This window comes from Passer montanus, unplaced genomic scaffold (genome assembly GCF_014805655.1).
Source record: "Passer montanus isolate IOZ18808 unplaced genomic scaffold, ASM1480565v1 scaffold41, whole genome shotgun sequence".
Taxonomy (NCBI): Eukaryota; Metazoa; Chordata; class Aves; order Passeriformes; family Passeridae; genus Passer; species Passer montanus.
The window spans coordinates 4,335,322-4,360,190 of NW_024368930.1; the positions used below are offsets into that span (position 1 = coordinate 4,335,322).

Here is a 24,869-nt window from a genome sequence, read left to right on the forward strand (position 1 = left end):
TCTAAATAAATACACAGCACAGAAAGCCTTTGTAGATGTTCAGTTTTGACACAATCACAACACCCCAGTTATTGAGGGGTGCAGTTTGGTGAAGGAGGGGAATGGTTTTCCCCTCCTCTACCACAGTCTGCTCCTCATTCTCCATCCTTTGATGGAGAACTCAAAGCCTGGGGGCTTTGACAGCTGGCTGAGTTGAGCCATTTCCTGGCTGCTTTTTTCTTTCACCTGTGCTACGGTTGGTTTTTTTTTTAATTTAAATCCAAATTAGTCTTTGATTCAGCTCAGACCAGGGCTGCAGAGCTGAAAAGGGACAGCTGGGGTACACTTGTCCCAGAAGCTCCTCTCCCCCGGGGTGCCCTACATCCCTTCTCCCACCACAGCCAGTCCGGGTGGATCCATCTGACCCAGTCCTTCTTCTGCAGGAATTGTCTCCTGAAGCCCCCCAGAGCTGGCCCAGCAGGTTGTCCTCATCTCGAGGCAGGCTGGAGCATCTCAGCATGAGAACCTGTCTAGCGTTCCGAGCTGGAGCGCTGTGCATCCACTCTCACTCACTTGAGATGTTTTTACGGGTACAATATGTTTCCCTTCACCACATGTGTGTTCCGCCCCGTGGATTACTGAAATGGCAGGAAGTGTTTGGTTTCCTGTGTTATTAGCTGCAGGTTCAATTTCTATCCGATTTGTCAATTCTGTCATATAATAGGGTTGAGGTTTTTTTCTGGTCTAATGTATGTGACATGTTTCATAATGCCAATAAAAATAGTTTTCAAACTAGACTGTGAAAGACTTTGACCAAAAAAAAGGCGAAAATAGAAATATCAGCTACTGGGGAGCTTTGATCTGACAAAGTAGGCTTTCAAATGACACGTTATGGTTTATGAAGCACAGTTTTACAGTTCCTTCTTGCAGTAGCTGTAATGTGTGAGGGGTTGTCCAAGGTGGGAATGCAGCTCAGGACAGGGGGTCCAGTTCCAGCAGCAGATCCGTGCTCCAGAATGGTTTCAGCTTTTAATTCTGTGTTAAATTTTTTTGTTGTTTTTACATTTCTGGTAATGGAATTGTTATGGGCTTTTGAATTTCAGTTAAGAATGTGCAAATAGGCTATCTGGTAAGTAGGTTATTGAAGGGTTAGGGAAATGGAGAACATTTCCTGAAAAAAAATACCCACAGCGTGGGTAATAGACTCCAGTTGAATTTAAGAGATAATGGCGACAAGGGAGAAATCCACTTGTACAAATGGGGAACAGCTGTGTTTGAGATCTAATGAAACTGTATCAAATACTTTAAAAATGGCTTACAACTTCTTCCCTGGGGAACAGAGATAAAGCACAAGAGCACTCCTGAAAGGTCGAAGAAACAGTTAAATCATTTCCTTGATGGTTATTAGAGATATAGAAGACATCAGTGAAAATTAAATGTCTGAAACTTGTATTTGATTGCTTTCCTTATCACGCCAATCTCACACATTTCTCCCATCTCTTCCTCTCTGTTCTAGTAAAATTTAATAACTGTGCCGGTAACAAGGGCGTGCGGTACGAAACCAACAGCCTGGACTTCAAGGTGAGGGCAGACGGGACCTTGTACGCCGCGCACCACCTGCAGCTGCCCTCCAAGCAGCTGGTCCTGGTGGTGACCGCCTGGGACCCCCAGACCCTGGGCAGATGGGAGGCCATGGTCAGGTTTCTGGTGGCAGAGAAGTCCCAGCACAACGGACACAAGGTAAGAGTTTTTTCAAAGTTCTTTTTCTTGCTTTGTTCTTCTTTCGCCCCAAAGTCTTTGTGTTGTCTGGTCTGTGTTTCAAAAGTGTCCAAGTAGGAGATGCCATGAGCAGCATCAAATTCCTTGCAAATGATCCTTGAACCTCTCTGACAGAAATTATTTGAGGTCTCCTGTCACTGTGATACTTTACGAAAATCCTTTGCTAGGATTTTTCTCCTAGCTCAGAAAAGAAATGTAAACAATAACTATCTAATAGTTGTAGAATATAGTCTAGAAGTTGTTTACCAACGGGTACATCTTTGATTAGTCCATGTGAGTTGTTTCTACTTAATGACCAACCGTGGTCCGGCTGTGTCAACTCTCTGAGCAGTCACAGGTTTATGTTATTCATTCCATTCCATTCCATTCCATTCCATGCCATTCCATTTCATTCCTTTCTAGCTTTCTCATAGATCCTTTCTCTCTCTTCTTTTTAGTATAGTTTTAGTATAATATTTTAATATAATATAATATCATAATATAATAAAACAACCTTCTAAAACATGGAGTCAAGATTCTCATCTCTTCCCTTGGAGACCCTCAAACAATACCACATTTGGTGAACCCCGAGTGTGTGGCATTAATGATACCACAGTCTCCAGGGAGGGAAGTGTTCTCTAAGTTCATACTTCTGTATTTTTAAGTGACCACTTGCCTCTGTCATACACTGCGGGTCATGTACATCATGTGTGCACCTCATGGCTGATAATCTCTCTTGACTCCAAGACAGACCAGGAGATGAAGGGTGAACAGTCAAAACCAACCATCTTCTTGATGGTTTTAAGCTCAGATTTCTTTTGTGACAGCGCAGTCGTGCGCTGGCAGCTCTGCCCTGCTCCTCATCTCCCCCGTTTTCAGAGTCACTCTTGCAAGCAATCTGCATGGCCCTGCAGCTTCCAGAGGGGAGATTTGGGCTTGTTCCTTCCCTTGCAAGGACAGGGAGCGTTGCTGCTGCCTGATAAGGGACACGTGGTGGCACACGGGGCAGGCAGCAAAGCGCGGTGCGGCGGTGCCAAACATCCCCTCTGCTCAGTGCCAGCAGCTTCCCCCACCCACCCCAGCAGAGAAATCCAGAGCCAGCATTGCAGTCAGAAGGGTACAGATGGTTTCTTTCTGCTTTAGCTCCATACAGGCAGCTGAAAAGCAGGAGGGCTCTGTCCCTGCCCAGCAGCCAGAGCAGTGTTCCTTCAGGGAAAATCTGCTGGTGGGCTGCACAGAGCCGCTGCAGCTGGGGGCTGCTCCATGAGAACACATTGCTGCTCTGCCCCTGGAGTAGCTGTCACTTTCCCACCTCTTCCATATCGTTTTTGGCAGCAGCAGTTCACCTTTTCATTTTCACTGCTAGTCTGAGCTGAAGATCTTTACTGCATGGAGTAAATGCAGTTATCGTCTCTGGTGCTGGCTCAAACAATGCTGGGCTGGTTGGGTGGTGACATTCGGGCAGGAGGCTGCAGGTCTTTTACTGCACAGTGTAAATGCAGTTATCGTCTCTGGTGCTGGCTCAAACAATGCTGGGCTGGTTGGGTGGTGACATTCGGGCAGGATTTGGCAGGGAATTGTTTCAAGAGCCTGGTTTATTGCTGGATCTTGAGGACCAGCAGAGTAAGGATGAAGGTGTGTGTCCTGGGAGCAGCCCTGGCTCCTCCAGGGACAGGTGGGGTCTCTGGGCCGTGGCTGTAAATTGGATTAATGCACCCCAGTAATGGTCCAAACAGCAAGACTGGCCTCTGCTGTCCTCCTGTCTGCAGTGCTTGGACAGGGAGTGCAGGGCAGGGTGGAGAAAGGAGGAGAGACTTTCCGTGTCAAGTTAGAATTCTATCATGTAACTCTGTGCCATTTGGGAGAGATTTTGCCACATTTGAGACAAAAAGGAAAAACTTGGACAGACTTAAATCTCTCACTTGCCCAGTGGGCTGACCCCTAAGGTTTTGCAGGGCTTAGAGTCACATGAATACACTTCTGCTGCTGTTCAGTAGGGCTTGAGCTTGTGCAAGATGTAATTAAGCCCTGTTTGTTATTGTCAACTCTATTTGCCATTTCTAACCAAGGAAATACTGCTTCCTTCTAAAAGTAATTAAATATTGAAGGAACAGAGTAAGATGTCTTACATACTGCTTTAAATTTCTTCTCAGTGTAGCAGAAAAAAAAAACCTGAATAAGCACACATTTCTGTTTTAGTAGAATATTTGGTTGGAAATTCATCTAATGTTAATGTAATCTGAACTCTGGTTGAAAACAGAGAGCTAAGCTTCTTAAAATTCATATCCCTCCTTTCTAAAAGCCTTATTAGTGTGTAGTTTGAGGCTGGAAAAATACAGAAAACAAGACTAATGACAAGGTCATAAGCAGTTTTATTGTGGGTCCCTATAGCAGGCATCTGACTTGTGTTTTATTTAATGCCTGTGGTTTTTGCAAGCAAAATAATCCTTTGTTTACTAAAGAAATAAATATGATTATGAGATTATTTTAAAAAATAATAGTGTTTCTGCAGAAAAAAAGAACCCCAAACCTTACAATATCCAGTTCAATATGTTTCAGGCCGTGACCCTTATATGTTTTGTGGCTTTTACTAGAGGCAGATTTCACATTTGGTTTTGTGTAGAATAATACGACTCAAGCAGAACTATACATATATATATTTTTAAAGACATTTCAGATTGTTTTGTTATACTCAGGATATAGAAACAGCAAATGTGGGAGAGAAAGGAGGAGGTGACCTGAGAGAGGGAGGGAGACCAGATTTCTTCTGGTGCATCCATTTATTTCCATTTTACTTTGTAAATTTGTGACTGATTTTGCAAAAATGCTGAACAGTCCCCAGACATTATAAATAATTGGCATGAAATTCAGTTACTGCACCTGCTGGTCACTGTTTGTTGGCACCTACAGCACAAAAAAGTCCTTTTCCCTTGTTCCCCTTGTGACAGGGGCCTTGGTGCCCCTCAGAACCCCCTCTGAAAGGAAAAATCAGAATTCAGTTCATGATTATCCAGGGATTAAAAAGGCATCAAAACCAGGCCTCCTAGAATGGCCATTATTGTGGAGGTTATAATACAGAATAAATGTTGTGGGAGAAATCAGTGTTTTTGGGATCCTGGCTGAGATTTTGTGGGGCCAGGAGTGAGCCTGCCTGCACAGTGGGGACAGTGGGCTGCTTTCCAGGAGAGCACAGAGGATTTATCCAGCAATAAATGATCCTTTGGATCTCTGATCCTTTCTTGTCACAGTGTGCATGTCTGAAAATCTGTGCAACAGGCTGCTTTGGTGTTGGCCAGGGGCTTCCAAATAATTTCTTCTTGGGCCAGTGCCCCCCTTGTGTGCTTTCAGAGCAAAATCAGAAGGTTTGGTGTCAATTCCTGTGCCCCAGATTCCCAGCTGAGCCTTGCTCTTGATGCAGCCTCACATTTTAACGGGGAGGGACCCAGCACAGTGACAATTCCCCCTCTTTCAGTGTTGGCCTTATAAATGTGCTGATTGCTTGAGATGACTGAATAACCTGCCAGTTTTCAGTGAAAAACACTATAAGGAAAGAGTTCTCACAGCTACATTAAAGTGTCATGCTAGTAGGGTGAAATGATAGAAAAGAACAATGTGCTTTATGATATGTACTTTATGATACACAAAGCATACATTTCTCCTCCTCCCCAGCAAACACTTGAATGTAAACTTTTTTTTCTGGTTAAGACAAGTGATGTTAGTAACTCATGCAACTTTTTTGTTCAGTCTTGCAGGAAACCTGATAGCAATTCAATTAGAAAATGCAAATGAGGTCACACATTTCCCACAAGAGTGCTGAAATACCCCAGAGGAAACTGAGTGATATTCCAGCATAACAATAAATACTTAAGATAAAGTTTCTTCTACCCTTCTTGTCTGGCTGCCTGTTGTTCCAATTGAAAGTATCAGTTGGGGCTGTGGGTGTAGTTTGGGGAGAAGGAAAAAGAAAAGAAAAGAAACAATAAAAGAGAAGAAATAAAAGACTAAAGGAGAAAACAAAAAGAGAAAATATGCTATTTTTATGAAATAATATAAAGTCTTTGTGGCTTGTGTGAGCATTTGTGAAAGATGAACTTGAGTGGGATAATGCTCCAGAAGAAAACAAAGTAAAGCCGAGCTTTACTTATCTGGAATTCGCAGTGTAATGTCTTCTTTTCTAAGAGTGCATGCTATTATTTTGAAAAATTGGATATCGATTCAACCAAAAGTCTAAAAATGAAGATTATGTTTGTGAACAGTGACATTGCTGAGGACTGCCGTCTTCAGAGTGTCCTGTTTTTTAGTTACAGAAACTCAAATTTACCCATTTACGAGTAGTAATGTGGCATTTGTCCTTCACATGCTGCACCTGCCCTCTGTGTCCAAGCTCCTCCTCATCATTCCTTAAAAATCAATTTCCTCCACCCCCTGTGTTGGCTCATCCCATCTGAAGTTCTGACCTTCTCCTTTATATTGATTGTTTTCTTTAATTTTCAGTCCTTTCTTGTGTCTAAGGCACATCTGGTAAATTTTCTTCTGTATTTATTTAGCTGTCTATTTTTCTGTAGCTCTCACCTCACAAGTTAAAATCCAAATTGTAGAAATACATCATAGAAAGGAATTCACAGCAGAAGAGCTGAGAGGTACAGGATATATTCAGCACATTTAAGATGTCAGTCATCTGTTGCCAGTGACTTAGTTTGGAAAAAAAAAATACTGTTTTCTTTGAACTGTGTTTATGTCAACCAAAGTTTCTCGTTGTTTGAGCTTTTAAAATTCTGAACATGGAAATATGTAAATTTTGTAATGTTAAATCACTGGGAATTGTGCAATTAAATTTAGAAATATATGAGGTCTGCAGCTAGTGTTTAAAACATTGAAAACTGCTGTCAGAAATCAATTCTTGCTTAAGCCCAGCTTGTGTTTTATTATATCTCATCTTATTTTGGGCTGCTTTCATAACCCAGCTATGAGTCCACAGCCATACAATGTGAATGTGAAAAGCTGGTTCTTACAGACACGGGGCTTTTTTTTTTATTTAAAGCCTTTAAATAATCATCTGTGGTATTTCACCTGGCTGAGGTTTTAAATTCCAAGTACAGCCTTTTATTGCTGATCACAAGCACAAAGGTCTCTGGGCAAGGAAAGGCTTATTCAGCACTGCTCTCATTCGTGCCCTGGGTTATTGTGCAGCCAGGATGCTCTGCACGAGGCTGGGGAGCCCTCCCTTGAAGGAGGAAAATCAGAGTTTAAGTGGGATCTGTGCTTCCAGTGACTCCAGTCTCCGTGGCGCTCTTGAGCAGGTGCACCTGGAGGAAATGAGACAAAATGTGTTCACTTTCTTTCTTCCTTCTTTTCCCTGCACTGGGGTGAGATGCTATCTATGATATCAGGGTGAGGGGAGTTTGCCTCATCAAACTGTTTTATCACTAGAGAAGGGCTGAAAAAATGAGGTTTTAGTATTCATCCTGCCTTTTTCTGACGATAGTGGTTCATATTTTGAGCACTGGGTCATTACAGTGGCACTGTCCTCTTTCATCGCCTCTGTGGGAAATCCAAGGCAGTAACTAAATCCAGCAAAATGGCAGCTGGAATAATTTTTATATCTGTATCTCATCAGTCAAGAAAGACCTGGATTTATCTGTCAGGGAGCGTTATCTATGGCATCAGGGTGAGGGGAGTTTGCCTCATCAAACTGTTTTATCGCTACAGAAGGGCTGAAAAAATGAGGGTTTAGTATTCATCCTGCCTTTTTCTGACGATAGTGGTTCATATTTTGAGCACTGGGTCATTACAGTGGCACTGTCCTCTTTCATCGCCTCTGTGGGAAATCCAAGGCAGTAACTAAATCCAGCAAAATGGCAGCTGGAATAATTTTTATATCTGTATCTCATCAGTCAAGAAAGACCTGGATTTATCTGTCAGGGAGGGTACATGCAGAGATTTCTGTTTCCTTCAGATAACTTATGAGACATTGTTTGGGGTTTTAACAAATCAGATCAGTGGAAAAGAAGATAAGAAAGAAGATGACTAATAAATTAGTATCATATAATTGTTACCAGTGAGACTGCTCATGATAATTGTGCAAGTCTAATGAAGATGCATCTGCTGAACTTGCCTGACCTCGTGCTTGAATGCATTTGAACGTCTCACATGTAATTGCAGGAGGAGGGAGTGGTGATTGTGAAAACAGGTGAACTTCCCTGGCCTGGTTTTCAGGTGTGCTGCATGCCACAGCCTCCTGCTGCAGCCAGGATAAGAAATGACACACAGGTGCTCATTGCCTTGGAAAATCAACCCACTACGGGAAGTTTCCAAGCACTGCACTTGCTGCATTTAGTTCTTAAGCAGTCAGCATCATACCAAGGGTCAGGCTCAAAGCCATGCTCAAAAGACCATCTGTAAGTGAAATTCACTCCAGATCTGTCTTCCTTCAAACAAAAAAAAGTCCTAAGGATGGAACTGCCTACACGGAAATAAGATTTTCCTGATAGAACAAACCCCTTGGACTGCTGCGTGCTCCTGGCTGTGATGTGTTCCTTGCCCTTGCCAGATCAAAGCTTTTGACCTCCCATTTCATGTTCTTTGTTGGTAACTGCTGAAGTCTGACTGCCACTCCAAAAAAAATATTTTGGACTGGATATGCTAAAAATACCTTCATTGCTGTGATAATCTGATGACAGCTGCTTGTAAACATGAGTTTGATTACAGATAAAAGTTGCTTCATATAGGCACTTGCATTAAAATAAACTGGTTTTAGGGGCTCTGAGTGTCCAGGATCTTTCCTTTAGCCCTTCAAGCTGAGAGATTGGTAGGTGCAAGCTCAGTGTGAAGGAGGTCCTGGATTGCTGGATGAGGTAGTGACCCTCTGGCATGTCCAGCTGCAATGAGGAGAGCAGCCAGGGATGGGTGTCCAGCAGGGCAGGGTGGCCTGGGAGCCTCATGGAGTGGGATCTCAAACACTGTCCCCACCCAGCAAAGCATTTAAACTCAGACTTAAATTTCACCTTGCAAATTGAGATAAATTGAATGTGTCCTCACAGTCAAATTTGAGCATTTCTTAGGTGCACTCTGGAATTGGAGAAAAAAAAAGAAGAACAGTCTTTTCTCAAGAGCCTCTTGAAATAACCAAAGGATAACTTGAAAGGGCAAATTCTCACACTAGCACTGAGGAGAAGTACCAGACTGAATTACTTTACTTTGTGCTAAAGTAGCAGCAGCGCCTGTGATCTTTTAAATCTCTTGTGATCTTTTTACTTGCAAACATTATGAAGAGGAGGAGTATTGTTACATTTAATTCATTATGATTATTTTAATTCATGTATCTTTTGAACCTCATGGCTTTAGAGAAATAAAATGAGATTACAATTTTTCACAGGATTTTAAGGGGTAGACTTGCTCCCACTTCTTTCTGTGATGAAGAGCACTTGGAGTAATCTGAGTTTTAGAAGCAAAAGAATTGTGTTTTGGAGCCATGTTTTCAATTATTTTTTAGAAATTTTATTGGGGAGGAAGAGCTCAGATTGCTAGCCCAGACTTTTCATACATTTTTCTCAAGATTAGGTGCAGGATGAGAGAAGTAATTCCAAGCTGCAATAGAGGTTTTCGCTGTATAGTATGTGACAAGATCAACCAACTTTATTCCTGATATACAAGTAACGAGTATGAGTATTTTGTGATTTAATAGCCCTACTCTTGAGAAGTGCTTGTACTTCTGAAGCCATTGTGTATGGCTTCTCCCAATTATGAGAATGACATTAACTTGAAGATAGAAGTGTCTCTTCGTAAACACTAGAAGGTAGAGTACAACAGTAATTTAGATGTTTCTTAAACAATCCTACCTGAGAAGCACTGTGAGATTAGATCTTACAAAGGGAGTGTGAAAAGGTCAAGTTGATGTGGGGAGCTTTGCAAGGAAACAACCTCATCAGAACTTTTCCTGTTGAGATAAGATGTTCAAGCCTTAAAATGAGGAGGAGAAGTACATCCAGAACTGTGCTTTGGGGGTGATGTCATCTTCTGTCCACTGACAGCTCTTGCAATATTCAAAGCCTGACAATGACAAGAAAAGTATCACAGATGCTGGAAGCCTGTGGGAGCCATAAAAGATTCCACCAAAGGCAGACAGATTTCTAAGGTACTTGCTTTGGTACGTGATTCTTCCAGAGAATGGAAGAGGAAGATCATTTGAAACCCTGAGAGAGTGCACTGGCCAGGAGGTGCCTCTAATCATCCGTGTGGTACCACAGAATAAGTCTGAGCACAGCTCTGCCCCTCCTTCCCTGCTGAAACTCCCATCCCTTAGAGATCCTGTGGGCATTTTGTGTCTGCTCAGTAACGAAGTGAGCGCGCTGCCCGCGCCCATCCCGACTCTGCAGCACAAAAGCAAAGCCTGTTGAAGTGCTCTGGTGACTGGCTGCATTTCAGCTTAAATTGGTGATAACTTACCCAACAGAAGGTGTGGATGAGTTCAGGATATTTCTGATTTCAATATTTCTGATTAAATTATACTGGGAAATCAACATCTCCTGTCCCAGCCTGGTCAGCCGGCACCCAAAAAGCCGTTCTGGCCCTGGGGGTGTTAGCTGCAGCCTGTGTCCATGGGGCCCTCACCAACCCTGTTAGGTTTTCTGATCAAAGAAATGAACATGTGTTTGGTTTTTTTTTAAATAAGAACCTTCTGTGGTAACCACATGGGTTATGCCCAGAGCTGGTGCATCTCTTGTCTCTGGAGTCCAGACTTAACTCAGTATTTAATTACAGTAACCCACAAAGGGCCCTGCTGCACCTTTTGCAAAGAAAGGATCTTCTCCTGCCTGACTCACAAGCCAATCTGTCATGTTCTCCCTATTTAAAAATTCCCTGGTTTTACCTCGTAGTGTTCTTCAGCTTTTTCCTTGCTTTGCAGCCCTGCAACACCAAGGAGTATTTTGACTCCTCGGTCACTCTGATCACATTTTATTAGTTCTATCAGGTAAAATTTTCCAAAGCCTGCAAAGCCAGCCAGATACCTAACAACCTTAAATTTGCATTCATGCCTCATTTTTCAGCTCTCAAGGAACAGGGCATGTAGAGCTTTGACACTGATTCAGAACAAGGGGGTTTGGCATGGCTGATGCATTTGTGTGTGTTACGTGGCTCATTCTCCTCCTCTGAGGGCAGTAACTTGGTTAGCTTTTAGTCAAACTTTTTCTTCCCTGTCAGCTGATGTGTTCTGGAAGCTCATGCACTTGCCAAATCTGACAATTTTTCTTACTAATTGACTCTAATGCGAACTGCTCTATGCAGCCCCACTGCTAGCTGATAAAAACAAAAAGTAATGAATTTTTGCTTAACTAGCTGATTTAATTAAAATGTTTTATACTGTACTTGTATGGTTTCTATAAATGGAGAGGTAATTTTGTTTAATGAGTTCCTAACCAAACATAACATTCCTGATTGTACGTAGCCAGATTTGATAAAGGTCACAAACGCTGCAATTCCACTGTTTGCTTTTGGAAGTCGTGATGATCAAACAGCTTGCTTGGGTACTGGAAATATCCTGTCAGGATTGGTTCCCTCTATTCCTGTTTATACCAGAAATTATTAGTATAGTTTTAGGAGCAGAGGGGGTTCTTGTCTGTATTTGAACACTGTTCATTATCTTTAAAGTGGAAGTGTACTGCCAAAATCCCATCTCATTGTCAATTAGTGGCTTCTCTGCAAACACATTAATTTAATGCCCCTGCTGAAGAGCTGTGTATGTTGGAACATCTTGCTGCTAAAACAATAGTTTTCAGAGCTCTTTGACACAAATCATTCATGAATGGCAATTTATGCCGTGATGGTAATGGGATGTGACATGCAGCTATCTTTGATTAAATTTACCACAGCTTACAACTATTAGTAAATAAAGCTAATACAGACAGTCATCTCAGAGTTCTAGAGGGTGGATAAGGAGAAAAACAGATTATGGATTCCTTACCTATGCAGTTCCTAAATAATAGCTGCACATAGCACAACTATAAAAAATTAAAGTCTAAAATAAAAAGTCTGATCTTTTTAAAACTACTTTTTTTCCTGTCTCCAACTTCAGCAAGTTCAGCAATGACCTAAATAAAAAAGGAATCAATTACCGTAAAATAAATAAATTTGCTGTTTGTTCTGCAACCCTTTCATTCTACTGTACAAGAACACAAAATGGAATATCTTTCTATACTGAAAGATCAAAAACTGGAGAAATGGTGCATTTTGGGAAAAAAGGGTTCATTCGTCCTCCACTGCCGTCCCTGATGTCAGCAAAATGTTGCTTCCTTAGAACAGAATTCATGCAAATGTTTATTTTGCAGTGCTCTCATGTTCCCTTTGTTAAAGAACTAAGCTCTATTTTCATTGTCTTATTTTCTGTTTGGTAAATATCATTTTCTCCTGTCCTTTCTGCAGCTACCATGGAAACAAGCAAAAATGCTTCAGATTAAATATTTTTTTAATAGGTTCTTTTTTTCCCTGGTAGAAAATGGTACCAGTTTTCAAAACGTATATTGATATAGGAGATGAAGGGAAATATGTTTGAGCAGTGGACTAAAGGTGGCTTTGTATCCCCTTGTATTGACAAAAATATATTAAAAACACATTGCCTCAGTTAAACCTTATGAGTGACACTAGAAGCGAAGCAACCCAGGTATTATTTCTTTTCTGAAAAATGTCTAGTGTGAAGTGTTAAAGATCCTACGAAAATAACAAGACTGGCATATAAATAAAACAGGTGAAATCATGAATAATTTTGATACCTGGAAAATAAAGGCCATATTTCCCTTCCTCCAATTGCAGGTACTTTTTATTGCAAATGCAAGTATAATATATTTTAGTGCCGAAGCATTTCATTTTTCGGGTTGAGCCCTATGAAATTATTAATCTCCAACAAACGTACCCTAAGACTCACTTGTTATTTATATGCAGGGAATGGCGGCTTATTTACCCAAACATTAGAGTGATCCAAAATGTTCAGCTAAGCAGGAACACAAAATATGATATTATATTATGTAAATGGGTTTGCGATACGCTCTGCTGGATAATAACTTCCAGATGTCTCCGTAGCCAGAGGCTGACGGATATCAAAGGCAGGTTGGCTGGGAGGGGAGACAAGCCAGCTGGCAGACTGGCTACTGCTAAGTGTAGCGGAAGGTGGAAGCTGGTGTTCCTTCACACTCGCTGGTTTTATTTGTGGGCTAGTGAAAAGTCAGCGGCTCGCAGCCTCCTTGTCACGAGCAGGATAGGGCTGGAGGGGCTGCTGGCATCCCACGTGTCTTCTTCTGTCAGGGGATTATCTGTCGACCTCTTTCACGAGTAGAGGTTGGGTTTAGGCTGAGTCTCCCAATAAATGAAAGGCTGACGAGCCACAGACCAGCGCTGACAGGAGATTATAGACTCACTAAATGGCTTTTCCAACTTATCCTTTATTCCCAGTGCCAGGTGCAGACAAGGAATGTCCCTGGGCTCTCAGCATTGTGGTGGAAATGGAGTTAGCTGAAGCACCACTGCAGCCTCACTAGTTTGGAGTAAGGTGTCCTGAAGCTTTTGGGTTCTGAAGTCTGACAATCCCTTTGGGATTTAGCTCCGTGTCCTCTTCCCAAAGCAGCAGGTTGTGTTCAGCATCCTTAAAGGCAATTCTAGACTGAAAAGGGACTGGAAATGACTCCTGGGAGATTCCACTGGAGCTGCTGACATGGACTCCAAGATATGCCTACACCTTCTGTGAAGCAGGCTGGGAGAGGAAAGCTCTTTTCAGGATCCTTATAGATTGTGAAAAATTCGGGTTGTGATTGAGGCTGCACCTCCTCCAACCTCGCATTGCTTTCTGAAAGCTTAATCTCAGTGACAGGTTTCTGATGGACTTCTAGATGTTTATAATTTATTTCAATTAATAGCAAAAAAAAAAGGCAAATAAAAAAGGTGGTATGGGGAATTGCAAGACAGATTCTGCCACTCTGAGCTGCAGTTGATCCTCTGCCCTGCAACTGCTCATAACAAATGTTAGAGTTGCACATTCCAAAGAAAGAAACATTTATCAGCAGAAGATGTAAGGGCTGTGTTATGATTTGCCAGCACTGGCAGTGTCCATGTGTGTCACAGTTGTGGGCCAGAAGCCCACTGGAAGAGACATGGGATGACTCAGAGCCAAGTGTCAATCCCAGGCTTGCAGAATTTGGGCGTTAAATAATGCAGCCAGCACTGCTGTATTATTTAACGCCCAAATTCTGCAAGGATTGTTCAGCTTCAACAGCAAGCTCTTAAAAATTCTGCCCCAATACAATACTAAGGTATTAGATCCTGCTGAATCCAAACTCTCCTAACAAGTTTACGTCCCAGCATGGTCTCTTCTCCTGTTGTTTCTCTTCATCCCACACTTTGTAATTACTTTTTCCCCTTGATCTTGAAGGTTTTCATCTGTTTTGGCTCAGCTGTATTTCTCTAGCTTATCAGTGTCCTAAAGTGATAGACAGGCATAATTACTGAATTATCTGACTATTTTGTATCCTCCTGTAATTATCTTTGTATTACCAAAGACTGTGTTCACATGTTCCATGTTTAGAGTTTGATCCTCTTGTAACGAGTTATAAATGTCACCATGTAATTTTTGGTATGGAGAGTGGATTTCACTTTCCCCTGGGCACATGTTTCGTGGATTGCCTGGAGCTGCACACCATTATTTTTGTGCCATATATAAAAGAGTCACAAAAACAATGGAAGGGAAAACACCCCAAAGCAGCAGCCCTAGAGGTGCTTCTCTTGATTTTGTGCAGGACAATGGACAGAATGTTTTGTGGCGGCACTACAAAACGTGGAGGAATATTTTATCTTTTGAAAATGTTTCTGAGATTCCTTAAAGTATGTGGCCAGTGAGGCCATGAGAAAAGGAGCAGTTGTCATCTCAGTAAAAACTGTTCCTCAGCAAAACTAGAATTGGAAGCTGAATTTTAGAATTAATTGAATTTGGTGTCGTATTCTGCTTCTGAGTTGAACTTCAGATTCTTGCAAACTCAAAAACACTGGAGAGTTTTCTGGGGCTCACAGTTCAACAATGCTGTTATTCCAGATATGTTCTGGGATGTTTCAGTCAGAGATCTGAATAGTTCTGGCATTTATACTCACCAGACTTTGTTACTGCATTTGTCTCACAGCTTTTAAGCAGCAGAAAACATGTACAACATATTTAAACAACACCAGAGAAATTAAGGTCAAGAGAATGCATTGTCAACAAATGAAGATAAAAAAGATCTGTTGTTTAAAAAAAGAGAAAAAAAAATTGTTGTTGCAAGATGCTTTTGAAATTCTACATATCAAATTCAAAGTCATGTCGATGATTTATTCTAATATAGGAAAACATCATCAAGAGTGACAAGCAAGCTAGTCACTGTCTAGTCACCTGCCAGCAAGTATTTCATACAGACTAAAAAGGCTGGTATTGCCTTGCTGAGCTGACACTAATTATTTCAGTATACACGGAGCTTTGGGACTCGTGTTAATTCTCAAGTCTGTCTTTAGTTCAGACTCATTCCACTGTGTAAACTCAGAAGAGCACAAATTATTTGACCATCCTTTCATAATCTGTCCCCATGCTCACTTGCCAATTATATAAACTGATCCAAATACCTGCTCTCAAAGGATTCCCATTTGGGAATCACAAGCCAATTAAAAAAAATAGGGGATATCCACTATTCTGTGGCTCATGTCTCATAGTCCTATTTCATGTTGTCATGCATTTCTGGGTATCTTCTTGAGATAAGATTGATTTCACCAGTGCTCAGAAAACATACCTTTCTGTCAATAAAATTATTTTAAAATGAGACCTCTTTTGAATATAGCATTACATCCCGTGGGAAGGAGGAGGTCAGTAGTGCCTACCAGTATCCTGGATATCCCAAGAAAGTCTTCCACTGCCACACTATGATTGTGTTTCTTTGTTTATTGCGCACTTCAGTAAGCATTTTAAGTGCAACATCTAAATATTGAACACGGTGTTGTGATTTTTTTGAAGGTGTGGAAACAGCACTTAGGTGAACACAACCCACATCATGAGTGTGAGACGGGACCTGAGGAACATGCCTCTGTGTGTGACTGAAAAGACCATATTTGTCTGTTGTGTGAAAATTCAGCTCTGGAACAGTCTTGTTTTTAAATTTTGCAGTAAAAATATCTGCATTTTGGCACAAATGTTTCCAATCCTTGCAGCCAGTGGATGTCTGCCCTCCAGAGGTAACAGAGCTCGCAGCCATGACCAAGCTGTGAGAACAGGCTCCTTGCTGCTGTGCCCAGCTCCCAGTACCTCCATCCTTTCTGGAGAAGGTCCACACAGCTCTGGAGCCACATCTCAGTTTAACTTTCATTTACTGTTTAGTTTTCATATACTGTGCAGTCTGGAGGTGACTGCCTGTTTCTTTACCTCCTGATCAGGAACTGAAATGTGCTAATAGATGGATTTACATTAAACTAGAAGGCCTGAAGCAATGATTCCCACTGAAATCAGTGCCTACAGACAACTGCTTGGAGGGTGTTTGGGTTTTTATATTTGGAGTAAGGCAAAAAGTGAATGTGGCTTAAAATGGCAGGAGCCTCAGAAAATGCTTTGATAGCTTTTCCTGCATTGTTCTTGTGTGTTGGGGCATTGGGTTTGGGGTGAGTGGGTTTTTTGCAGTTTTTTGAGAAAAATAGCTGAAAATTGTAACATTCAGAGAACAGTATTCCCACTGGATCTTACCTCAAATGAAAAGAATGTGACTTGCAGTCTTTGTGATTTATGAAAGTTTAAACATTTTCTGGTGGGAGTGCAGGTCACCATATGGTAACAAAAGACCTTGCTAGTTATCTTTTCTGCAGACTTTTAGAAGTAATTGCTGGAATCCTAGAAGACCACAGAGTATTGAAGTATTGGGACTGCATAACCTCTGAAGAGCCTTCCCAAATCTACATTTCATTGATTCATCCATTCTATAAGGCATGAATTTTCTAATAGTGAACCAGTCTCTCTAAGTCAAAACCATGGTCCCACCATTTCCATTTTTATTCATAGAACTGTAACATTTCCAACACAAAAGTATTCCATTCAGAGAATCCATAGTTTAAAAAAAAAAATCACAAAGAAGACTCAAAGTCATACCAAATAATGAAAATTTACTGTGCCTGAGATGTATTACACTTCCCAGGCAGCGTGGGGTGTGTATTTTGGGATTTGTGTTCAAAACCCGGCTCTCATATAAAGATCATTTGTTATGAAGCACTAAGAATCTGAACTAATGCACCTCTGCAGCCGTGGGGCTGACTCTCCCTCTGGCTGGGGTTGGGTTTGAGTGGCACAGTACTTTTGCAGAGCCACAGACTGCAGATTCTTGTAGCTCTGCTCATGGTTAATACCAGACTGGACTCATGAGATGGACTGCAAAGGAATCATCTCCCATTTTTTGTGTTCTGGTAGATTGTACTTATGGGAAATTTTCAGCAACTTCTTTACTCCAGTTCTCTGCTGCATCTCCTTGCCGCTGGTGTAATGAAGACGATACATTCTGGGAGGCATCTTGACTTCAGAGTGACAGCTCCATTTATTTGTGAATGTTTTAGTTGATGAGGTGGTGTTAGGTCATAGGTTGGACTTGATGATCTGCAAAGTCTCTTCCAGCCTAGCTGATTCTCTGACTGTGTTTCTGTGAAAAGGAAGCGGCAGCAGAGCTGCCAGTGAACACGTTGTGTCTTTGTTCCATGTGGCTGTTGATGCCATGTTGGACAGGTCCTAAGAAGCGAGCAAGAAGCTAACTGGCTGTGCTTTCTTGTTCCCAAAACAGCCCAAAGGAAGGAAGGCACTGCCTGGAGAGCTGGTGCAGCAGCAGAGTGACACGCTGCTGCCGTGGCGGCAGCACCAGAGTGCCAACGGGCTGCGGCGGCAGAAGCGCGACTGGGTCATCCCGCCCATCAACGTGCCCGAGAACTCCAGAGGGCCCTTCCCACAGCAGCTGGTCCGGGTGAGTTCAAGAACAAAACAGTGGTAATAGTGCTGATAATAATGGTGATCTTGTCATGGCGAAGCAGTGGGTGTGGGAAGCTCAAAGCACAGGCTGTCTGCTCTCCCTCCCTCCTGCAGGAGCTGTTGCCTTTTCCATGCTGCTCCAAAGCTCCTCACCCCAGTTTCCCTCCCAGCCTAATCGCCTCCTTCCAGCCAGTCCCTCCTGAGACACTGGCGCTGCTGCCAGGATGGCACTTTGCCCACGCTCTCATCCAAAAAGCGTCTGCAGGTGTAAGAGCTGGGCTGGGTGGCACCCAGCGATGAGGGTGCTGCATCCTTCCCTTCCCTTCCCATCCCTCCCTCCCCGAGCCCGCTACAGATGCGCGGCGGCCCGGGGGAGGTTGGCTGCCTGCCGCCACTGCAGATGGATCCGGCAGCCTCCCCTGTGTTGCTACTTTCTTTCTTCACAAGGATAATCTCTGAGATCAAGTTTACCCATGTGGTTTTCTGTGATGATTATGGGATGACAGGAAAAGAAAAGGAAGGGAAAAGGAGTGTTTTACAGAGACATTTGGTTGATTTATTGTTGCTGTTGATAAGTGTTAGTGAAATACAAACACATGTTGCTGTTCCTCTTGTGGGTGCTGGTTTTGGTTTTTGGAGCAGTCAAATTATTAGCTGTAAAAAAAAAAAAAAAGTAAAACTCCTTGGCAGACATTTGTAGCTAGCTCTTCCCTTGGAAGAAAATGGCAACAGTATAAAAATTCAAAAGTTATTTCAAGTAGCAGTGGTGTGTCATTGGCATCCCTTCTCAGGAAGTTCATTTAGTCCTTTTGAAGCAGTGCCTGGATTCACATGAGTTGCATCATTACCTGTTTCTGTGTCTGGGAGGAAGGGGCATGTTCCCAATTCAACCAGGGATTGTTTAAGCTTGGATTGTTGATGTCATTCCTGTGTGCAATTAGGGAGTACAATAAGGACTAAGAAGTACCAGGTGGCAAATAAAACCAGGGAGGGAAGCCAGAGAGTCTTTGTGTGGTCAGCGGTGCGGGGAACGGAGTGACCCATTAATGTGTTGTCCTGCTAAGCTGAGGAAATGTCTGAAGAGAGAATGACCTGATGTGTCAAAAATGCCTTTCTAAATTAATAATTTAGATTAAATCTTGAATTCCTGTAAAAAATAAAGGGTAGTACTTGCAAAGTGAACTTGTGTTCTCTTCCATTCCCTACTGATTTCTTTTGAGTTTTGACTAGACAGCAAGAGGACAACTTGGCACCAGCTTACCATGGCAAATTTGTTGATTTATAAGGACTGAAATCTCTGTGGCACTTTTTACTGTACAGTCTGGAGATGAAACAGAAGGACTCGACTATGCAAAATTCTAATATTAATGGAAATGACAAATAATAAATTTTATATAGGTACTGAAGAATTTATATTCATCACTTAGACTACCTGTAACCTTGGAAAGATAACCTGGCTTATGGAAATACAGAACTCCCAGATTTTCAGCAATATATTCCATTGCAGTTTTCAAATACAGATGCTAGAGGAAACACTGAAAATGAAGTGAAAATGAGGTGGGAAATAAAACCAAACCGGCTTACAAAGGGCTACTTTCCTCTTCACCTGACATACAGAAAGCGGCTGCTTTCCTCTTCACCTGACATACAGAAAGCATCATAATGACAGGGAAGATCATACAAAGAGTGCAACTTGATTAAGCGTGAGACCCCTGATGTTTCAGGCTTGGGTTGAGTTTCTGCTCCTCTGCGGCATCTGGCCCTTTTGCCAACGCCTGAACGTGAAGCTTGGGTGATTCCTATCAGGAGTTACAGCTCCCTCCGTTAGACTTTGCTCTTTAATTATCCAGAATAGGACAAATCAACATCTTCAAAGACCAGCACTATCTGATTATTTCCATCCACATAATCTTCAGATTGCCCTGGAGCATTTTGCTGTCTCCTAGATGTAGGTAAGAGGTTTTGATCTGATTCCCCATGCTTTTGCTCGCTGGGCACTGAATATTTTTGTGTCCATCTGCTCACAAACTGGAACCAGAAGTGCACATGTGAAGCTGCAGCTCAGCTCTCATTTGTACAGAAGCAGGTCTGTCACGGTTTTCTCTGCTATTTTATATAAAACATTCAAACCTACCACTGGTTCTTGGACACTGAACATTTTTTTGGTTCAGAAAGACCAGTCTGAGCTTGCATTTTGTAGGTATAACTCATGGAAACCAGTTTCTCCATAGTGCTGTCTTTAGTTCTGGCTTCCTCCAAGGAGAGGAAGGGATGGCATGAAAAATACCATCACTAAAAAACCAAAAAGCCCTACCAGAAGTACATTTCACATAGAACCACTTGCTGTTTGCGTTTTTATAGGTCAGACTAATTTGAAATGCATAGGCAAATCTTTCAGGTTCCCTCCTACTCCTGCTTCCTATTGTGAAGGTAAAAATTCCATTTTATGGAAGTTGATTAGTTACTTGTCAGTATTTTTAGCAAGGCTGTGCCTGAATGAAGTTTAAATCATAGCAAAGGTGAATGCAGCTTGATGGGAGCCACATACCTCGAAAGGCAGCCCTGTCTGGTTCAGCTGGGATCAACTGTAATTCTCTGCTCATTAAACCATTTCATTCTGATAAAATACGTTAAATGAAAAAGTTTTTAGAGAAAAAAAGAAAAAAGGAACATTATTCCTGCCAAAAAAACCCTTCTGTTAATTACAGGGTTTTTTCTTTCTGAGGAACATCCATGTCTGTTCATATACATCAACCACACTAACTAGGAAATGTGTTTCAAAAAATAATAGCTGAAAAAATAATAGTAGGAATTTCTAATTAATTTTGACTGCTGAAAAGATTTACTTACTCTTTGAAGATTTTAAATTAGCATCTGACATTTATAAGCTAAAAAAAAATCGTTAGTGTATAAAAATGTTTTGTAAATTCTGCTTTTGTCTTTGAGCTGAGAAAACAGTTATCAAAATTTATTGATATATGCTTATTTATTTTGGAAACATTTATGAAAATCTTGAGTTTAATTTCCTTCTGCTTCACTTCCACCTTTATACTAGGAATAATATTGTACATGCTGTGAAATATTTCACTGTTGTGAGGCTAATTTCATTACTAATTGTCAGGTACTCTCATTATTATAACTGAAGTCCATAAAAATGCCTATTAAAAATACAAAAACAATATGAAATCCCCTTCCTTCTCCGAGCAAATGACTCATGCAGGCACACTGATCAGCTAAGATAATATATTAAATAGTTGCACCCTTGCTGAGCTCTGTCTATTTTCTCACTGACTCATCCTTTTTAGATACATGCGTAGCTAATTCTTAATTATCTATTATCTAATTATCTATTAGCTTATCTTGTATTTCATCCTCTTTTGAACTTCAAAAAGAATCTCAGTTTTGGATCCACGAGCCAGTATCCAGCTGCTTCTAATGGGAATCTTGACTCAGTTTTCAAGGCAGGTCTTGGTCCATCTCAATGGACTACATGAAAATAATTAATTTTAAAAAACAAACCTTGTGCAGAATTGGCCTTTTGTCATCTTTGACATGCTTAGATAATGGGCTTCTCTGTCAACCACTGCAACTATGTTCTCCTTTGTTCTGTGAGGGCTCCAGACTTCCAGTTGCCTTGTGTAGAATTGGCCTTTGGTCATCTTTGCATGCTTAGATAATGGGCTTCTCTGTCAACCACTGCAACTATGTTCTCCTTTGTTCTGTGAGGGCTCCAGACTTCTAGTTCATCTCCAGGACCTTTGCAGAGCCTCCCATCTTGCACTTCATAGACCCTAATTTTTCCAGCTTGCTTTTATTAAACATAAAACTGAAAAATGTATTATTTTCCTGTTAGATTCTTACGATAAACAACTTGTTCATTCTCATTATGCCAGCATGAAAATCCCCTGAGGATGACCAAGACAGGATCTTGGTGCTCTCACAAACTGCCTTGATTGCACGCTGCAGGCACAGCATGGGCTCCCGCATCCCAGCGCTGGTGATCTCAGCCACAACAATGCCAGAAATAACCTGATGTGTGTAACAGGAACAAGAGGGAAGGATGCATTTTATGTAAATTTAATCAGAAAGTCCTGAAGTGGCTTGGAAAGTTGGCAGAATATAATATACCTGAAGGCTCTTGTGTTGTTGCTTAGCAGAGGTGTCGTTGTCGGGTCGGGTTTCCAGCAGCACGGGGCACACAAGAGGAGCAGAGAGCTCCTCTTGACGCTGCAAAACCCTGTGGTGGACTCATGGGTGGGTTTAGCACATCTTAAGCTATCCTGTGACATTGAATATTCAATATGAAAAAGGTTGATAGCACACTCTTGAGCTCAACAGCCTGTTTGTGAGCCAGAGCCCACCCTGGCTCAGGAAATGGGTGACACAGCTCTCCCAAAGTCTGGAATCCTGGTGCTGGAGACACACAAGGCACACTGAGCTGTAAATCCCTGCCAGCTTGGACCATCAGCCCTCAGTGCTGCCATCTCCTTTGCTCCTCATGGCTGTTTCAGCGTGTGCCTTTGCACTGTTTTAAATAGTTTTATTGTAGGAAATCCCTCTTGCCTCCTCTATCACAGCGTTGCTCACTGCTGTGAAATTGGCAGTGCAGAATCCATTAGCTCCCAGCTGCAAGACAGATGGCATCTGTCTGTGGTGAGAGAAGGTTTGTTGAGAAAAGGCCTTGCAAATGCTTCCCAAAGGACATCAGACCTTACTTTTCCTGAGAGAGATGCAGACAGCATTGATTACAAATAGACCTAGATCTTCCTTGGTCTCCACAGGAACAGGTGTCTCTTTTGCCTTACCAGCCACACAAACACTCAAAGAAAAAAATTGGCTAGGTCTGACTCTCAGTGCACCTCACCTTTATGATGCCCTGTGAGCATCATCAGCTGAAATTCAGAAACGACGGCATTTGGTCATTATTGTAACACTCAGAACAGGATAAGGAGCAAGCCCAGAGGGTGGAGAGGAAATGGGGCATTGTGCAGGTTGTGGTGCTCTGGAGAGTCAAGCCTTTCTCTGAAAGCTGGTCCAAGGATGTAGATTGAGGCAGCTCTTTGCTCTACTGCAATTTCACACCACAAACCAACCTGGCACCAAAGAGGGCAAGCTGAGCAGGAAAATGGTTAAATGTTCATCTTGCCATGGTCTTGGCTCTGGTGTTGATCTCTCCTCTGTGTGTGTGTGTTACCAAACCAGGACTCACATATAACTCACAGAATGAATGGACAAAGTGAAATATGACACAGTGCTTCCTTAGTGTGTCCATTTGAAATTCCTTTAAAACCTACAGTCCGAAGCAAGTTCCTGAACATATTCCACGCTGTATGTACTGCTCAAAGGACATCCCCTGTTTGCATTTTCCCTGATGATGCCATGCTCATTTTCCAGCATTCCCCAAAAGAGAAGGGCAGATCCTGATGTAAATCACACTTCTCTGCCAGAGCTGGTGGGGCTGCCCCGGTGTGTGCCATTTGGGAATCTGGGTCGAAGGAAGCAGATGCCCAGTGCTTTATGGGCTTTCCATGCACACGCACATCCAGAATTATGGATTGAAAAGTGCAGCTACAGCATAAATGCTCCATTTAAAATTCTCTTACAACAGCATTCAAGCCTATACTGTAATTATACATATTGTGGGCAAGATGAGCAGGAAAATGGTTCATTAAATGTTCATCTTGCCATGGTCTTGGCTCTGGTGCTGATCTCTCCTCTGTGTGTGCGTGTTACCAAACCAGGACTCACATATAACTCACAGAATGAATGGACAAAGTGAAATATGACACAGTGCTTCCTTAGTGTGTCCATTTGAAATTCCTTTAAAACCTACAGTCCGAAGCAAGTTCCTGAACATATTCCACGCTGTATGTACTGCTCAAAGGACATCCCCTGTTTGCATTTTCCCTGATGATGCCATGCTCATTTTCCAGCATTCCCCAAAAGAGCAGGGCAGATCCTGATGTAAATCACACTTCTCTGCCAGAGCTGGTGGGGCTGCCCCGGTGTGTGCCATTTGGGAATCTGGGTCGAAGGAAGCAGATGCCCAGTGCTTTATGGGCTTTCCATGCACACGCACATCCAGAATTATGGATTGAAAAGTGCAGCTACAGCATAAATGCTCCATTTAAAATTCTCTTACAACAGCATTCAAGCCTATACTGTAATTATACATATTGTATTTCCTTGTATTCAGACCCATAGGGAATTTATATTGTCCTTGCTAAAGCCAGAGGGACTGGAGGAAAGCAGTCATTTAATGATTCAGCTGTCTTGGGCTCTATGATTTAATCAATCATATGAAAGAAATTTTTAGATTCTTTGTGTTTAGAGTTCTCTTGTCTGAGCAGAAAATGTTCCCTTTTTGAATTGCTTTAATAGCTGTATTTATGCAGCTGAAAGTTCCTTAAGAAATGAAAGTAAAATCAAATTGCTGAGAATGCCTAGATAATTTATCGGAGAATATTCAATTAGAATATATTAATATTTTAGATTTCCATCATTAATTTAATATTCAGAGATTTAATTTAGTCGTTGAATTGCTGTAGTGCCATGCGTGGGTAGATTGTTAGGCTGAGTGCTTAAAACACCTGCCACAAATGGGTGAATCTCACTTTGATTCCCAAGAGCACAAATGCCTTTCTACTGACATAAGTCTTGCAGCAAAAACTCAGACACTAAATCTTGCCTGTGCTCTGCATTTTTCCATAATTGCAGAAAGGAATAATACAATCTTCTAGCAGAAATAAATGCAAGAGCCTGATTTATTTATGCATTCAAATCCAGACTGGGGGGGAGTTTGGTTCTCTGTGGTTCTGAGTTTGTCAATGTATTACTGAAAAATTTCATTTTGCCAGACTGGCCTTGTCACTTACTCAAGGAGAACCGTCGTAAGTGAGGTTGGGATTTAAAGGTGATTGACACTTTGCAGACAGATATCAAGGACTCCTATTGCCCAGTTCAGCTAAAAAAGCTGCCCTTGAGGTTTTGCCATTTTCCAGGATACTTTGGGAATAATAATATGAATAGAAAAATGCCCCACTAAATCATAAAAAACCCACTAAATCATAAAATACTATTTGATTTGGAAGTGATAAATCTTTGAATGTAGCATCCCAGTTGCATGAGGGAAATGGAA

The 24,869-nt window shown here is 41.8% G+C and overlaps 1 protein-coding gene across 1 annotated transcript in view; it reads left to right on the top strand.

The window, feature by feature from the left end:
* The window catches only part of CDH4 (cadherin 4), a 417,348-nt gene that overhangs the window by 246,296 nt on the left and 146,183 nt on the right, over positions 1 to 24,869 (top strand). Inside the window, exons 3-4 of the mRNA XM_039719381.1 lie at positions 1,496 to 1,719; positions 17,550 to 17,726. Coding sequence (XP_039575315.1) covers positions 1,496 to 1,719; positions 17,550 to 17,726 — 401 coding nt within the window. The remainder of the gene's footprint in view (positions 1 to 1,495; positions 1,720 to 17,549; positions 17,727 to 24,869) is intronic.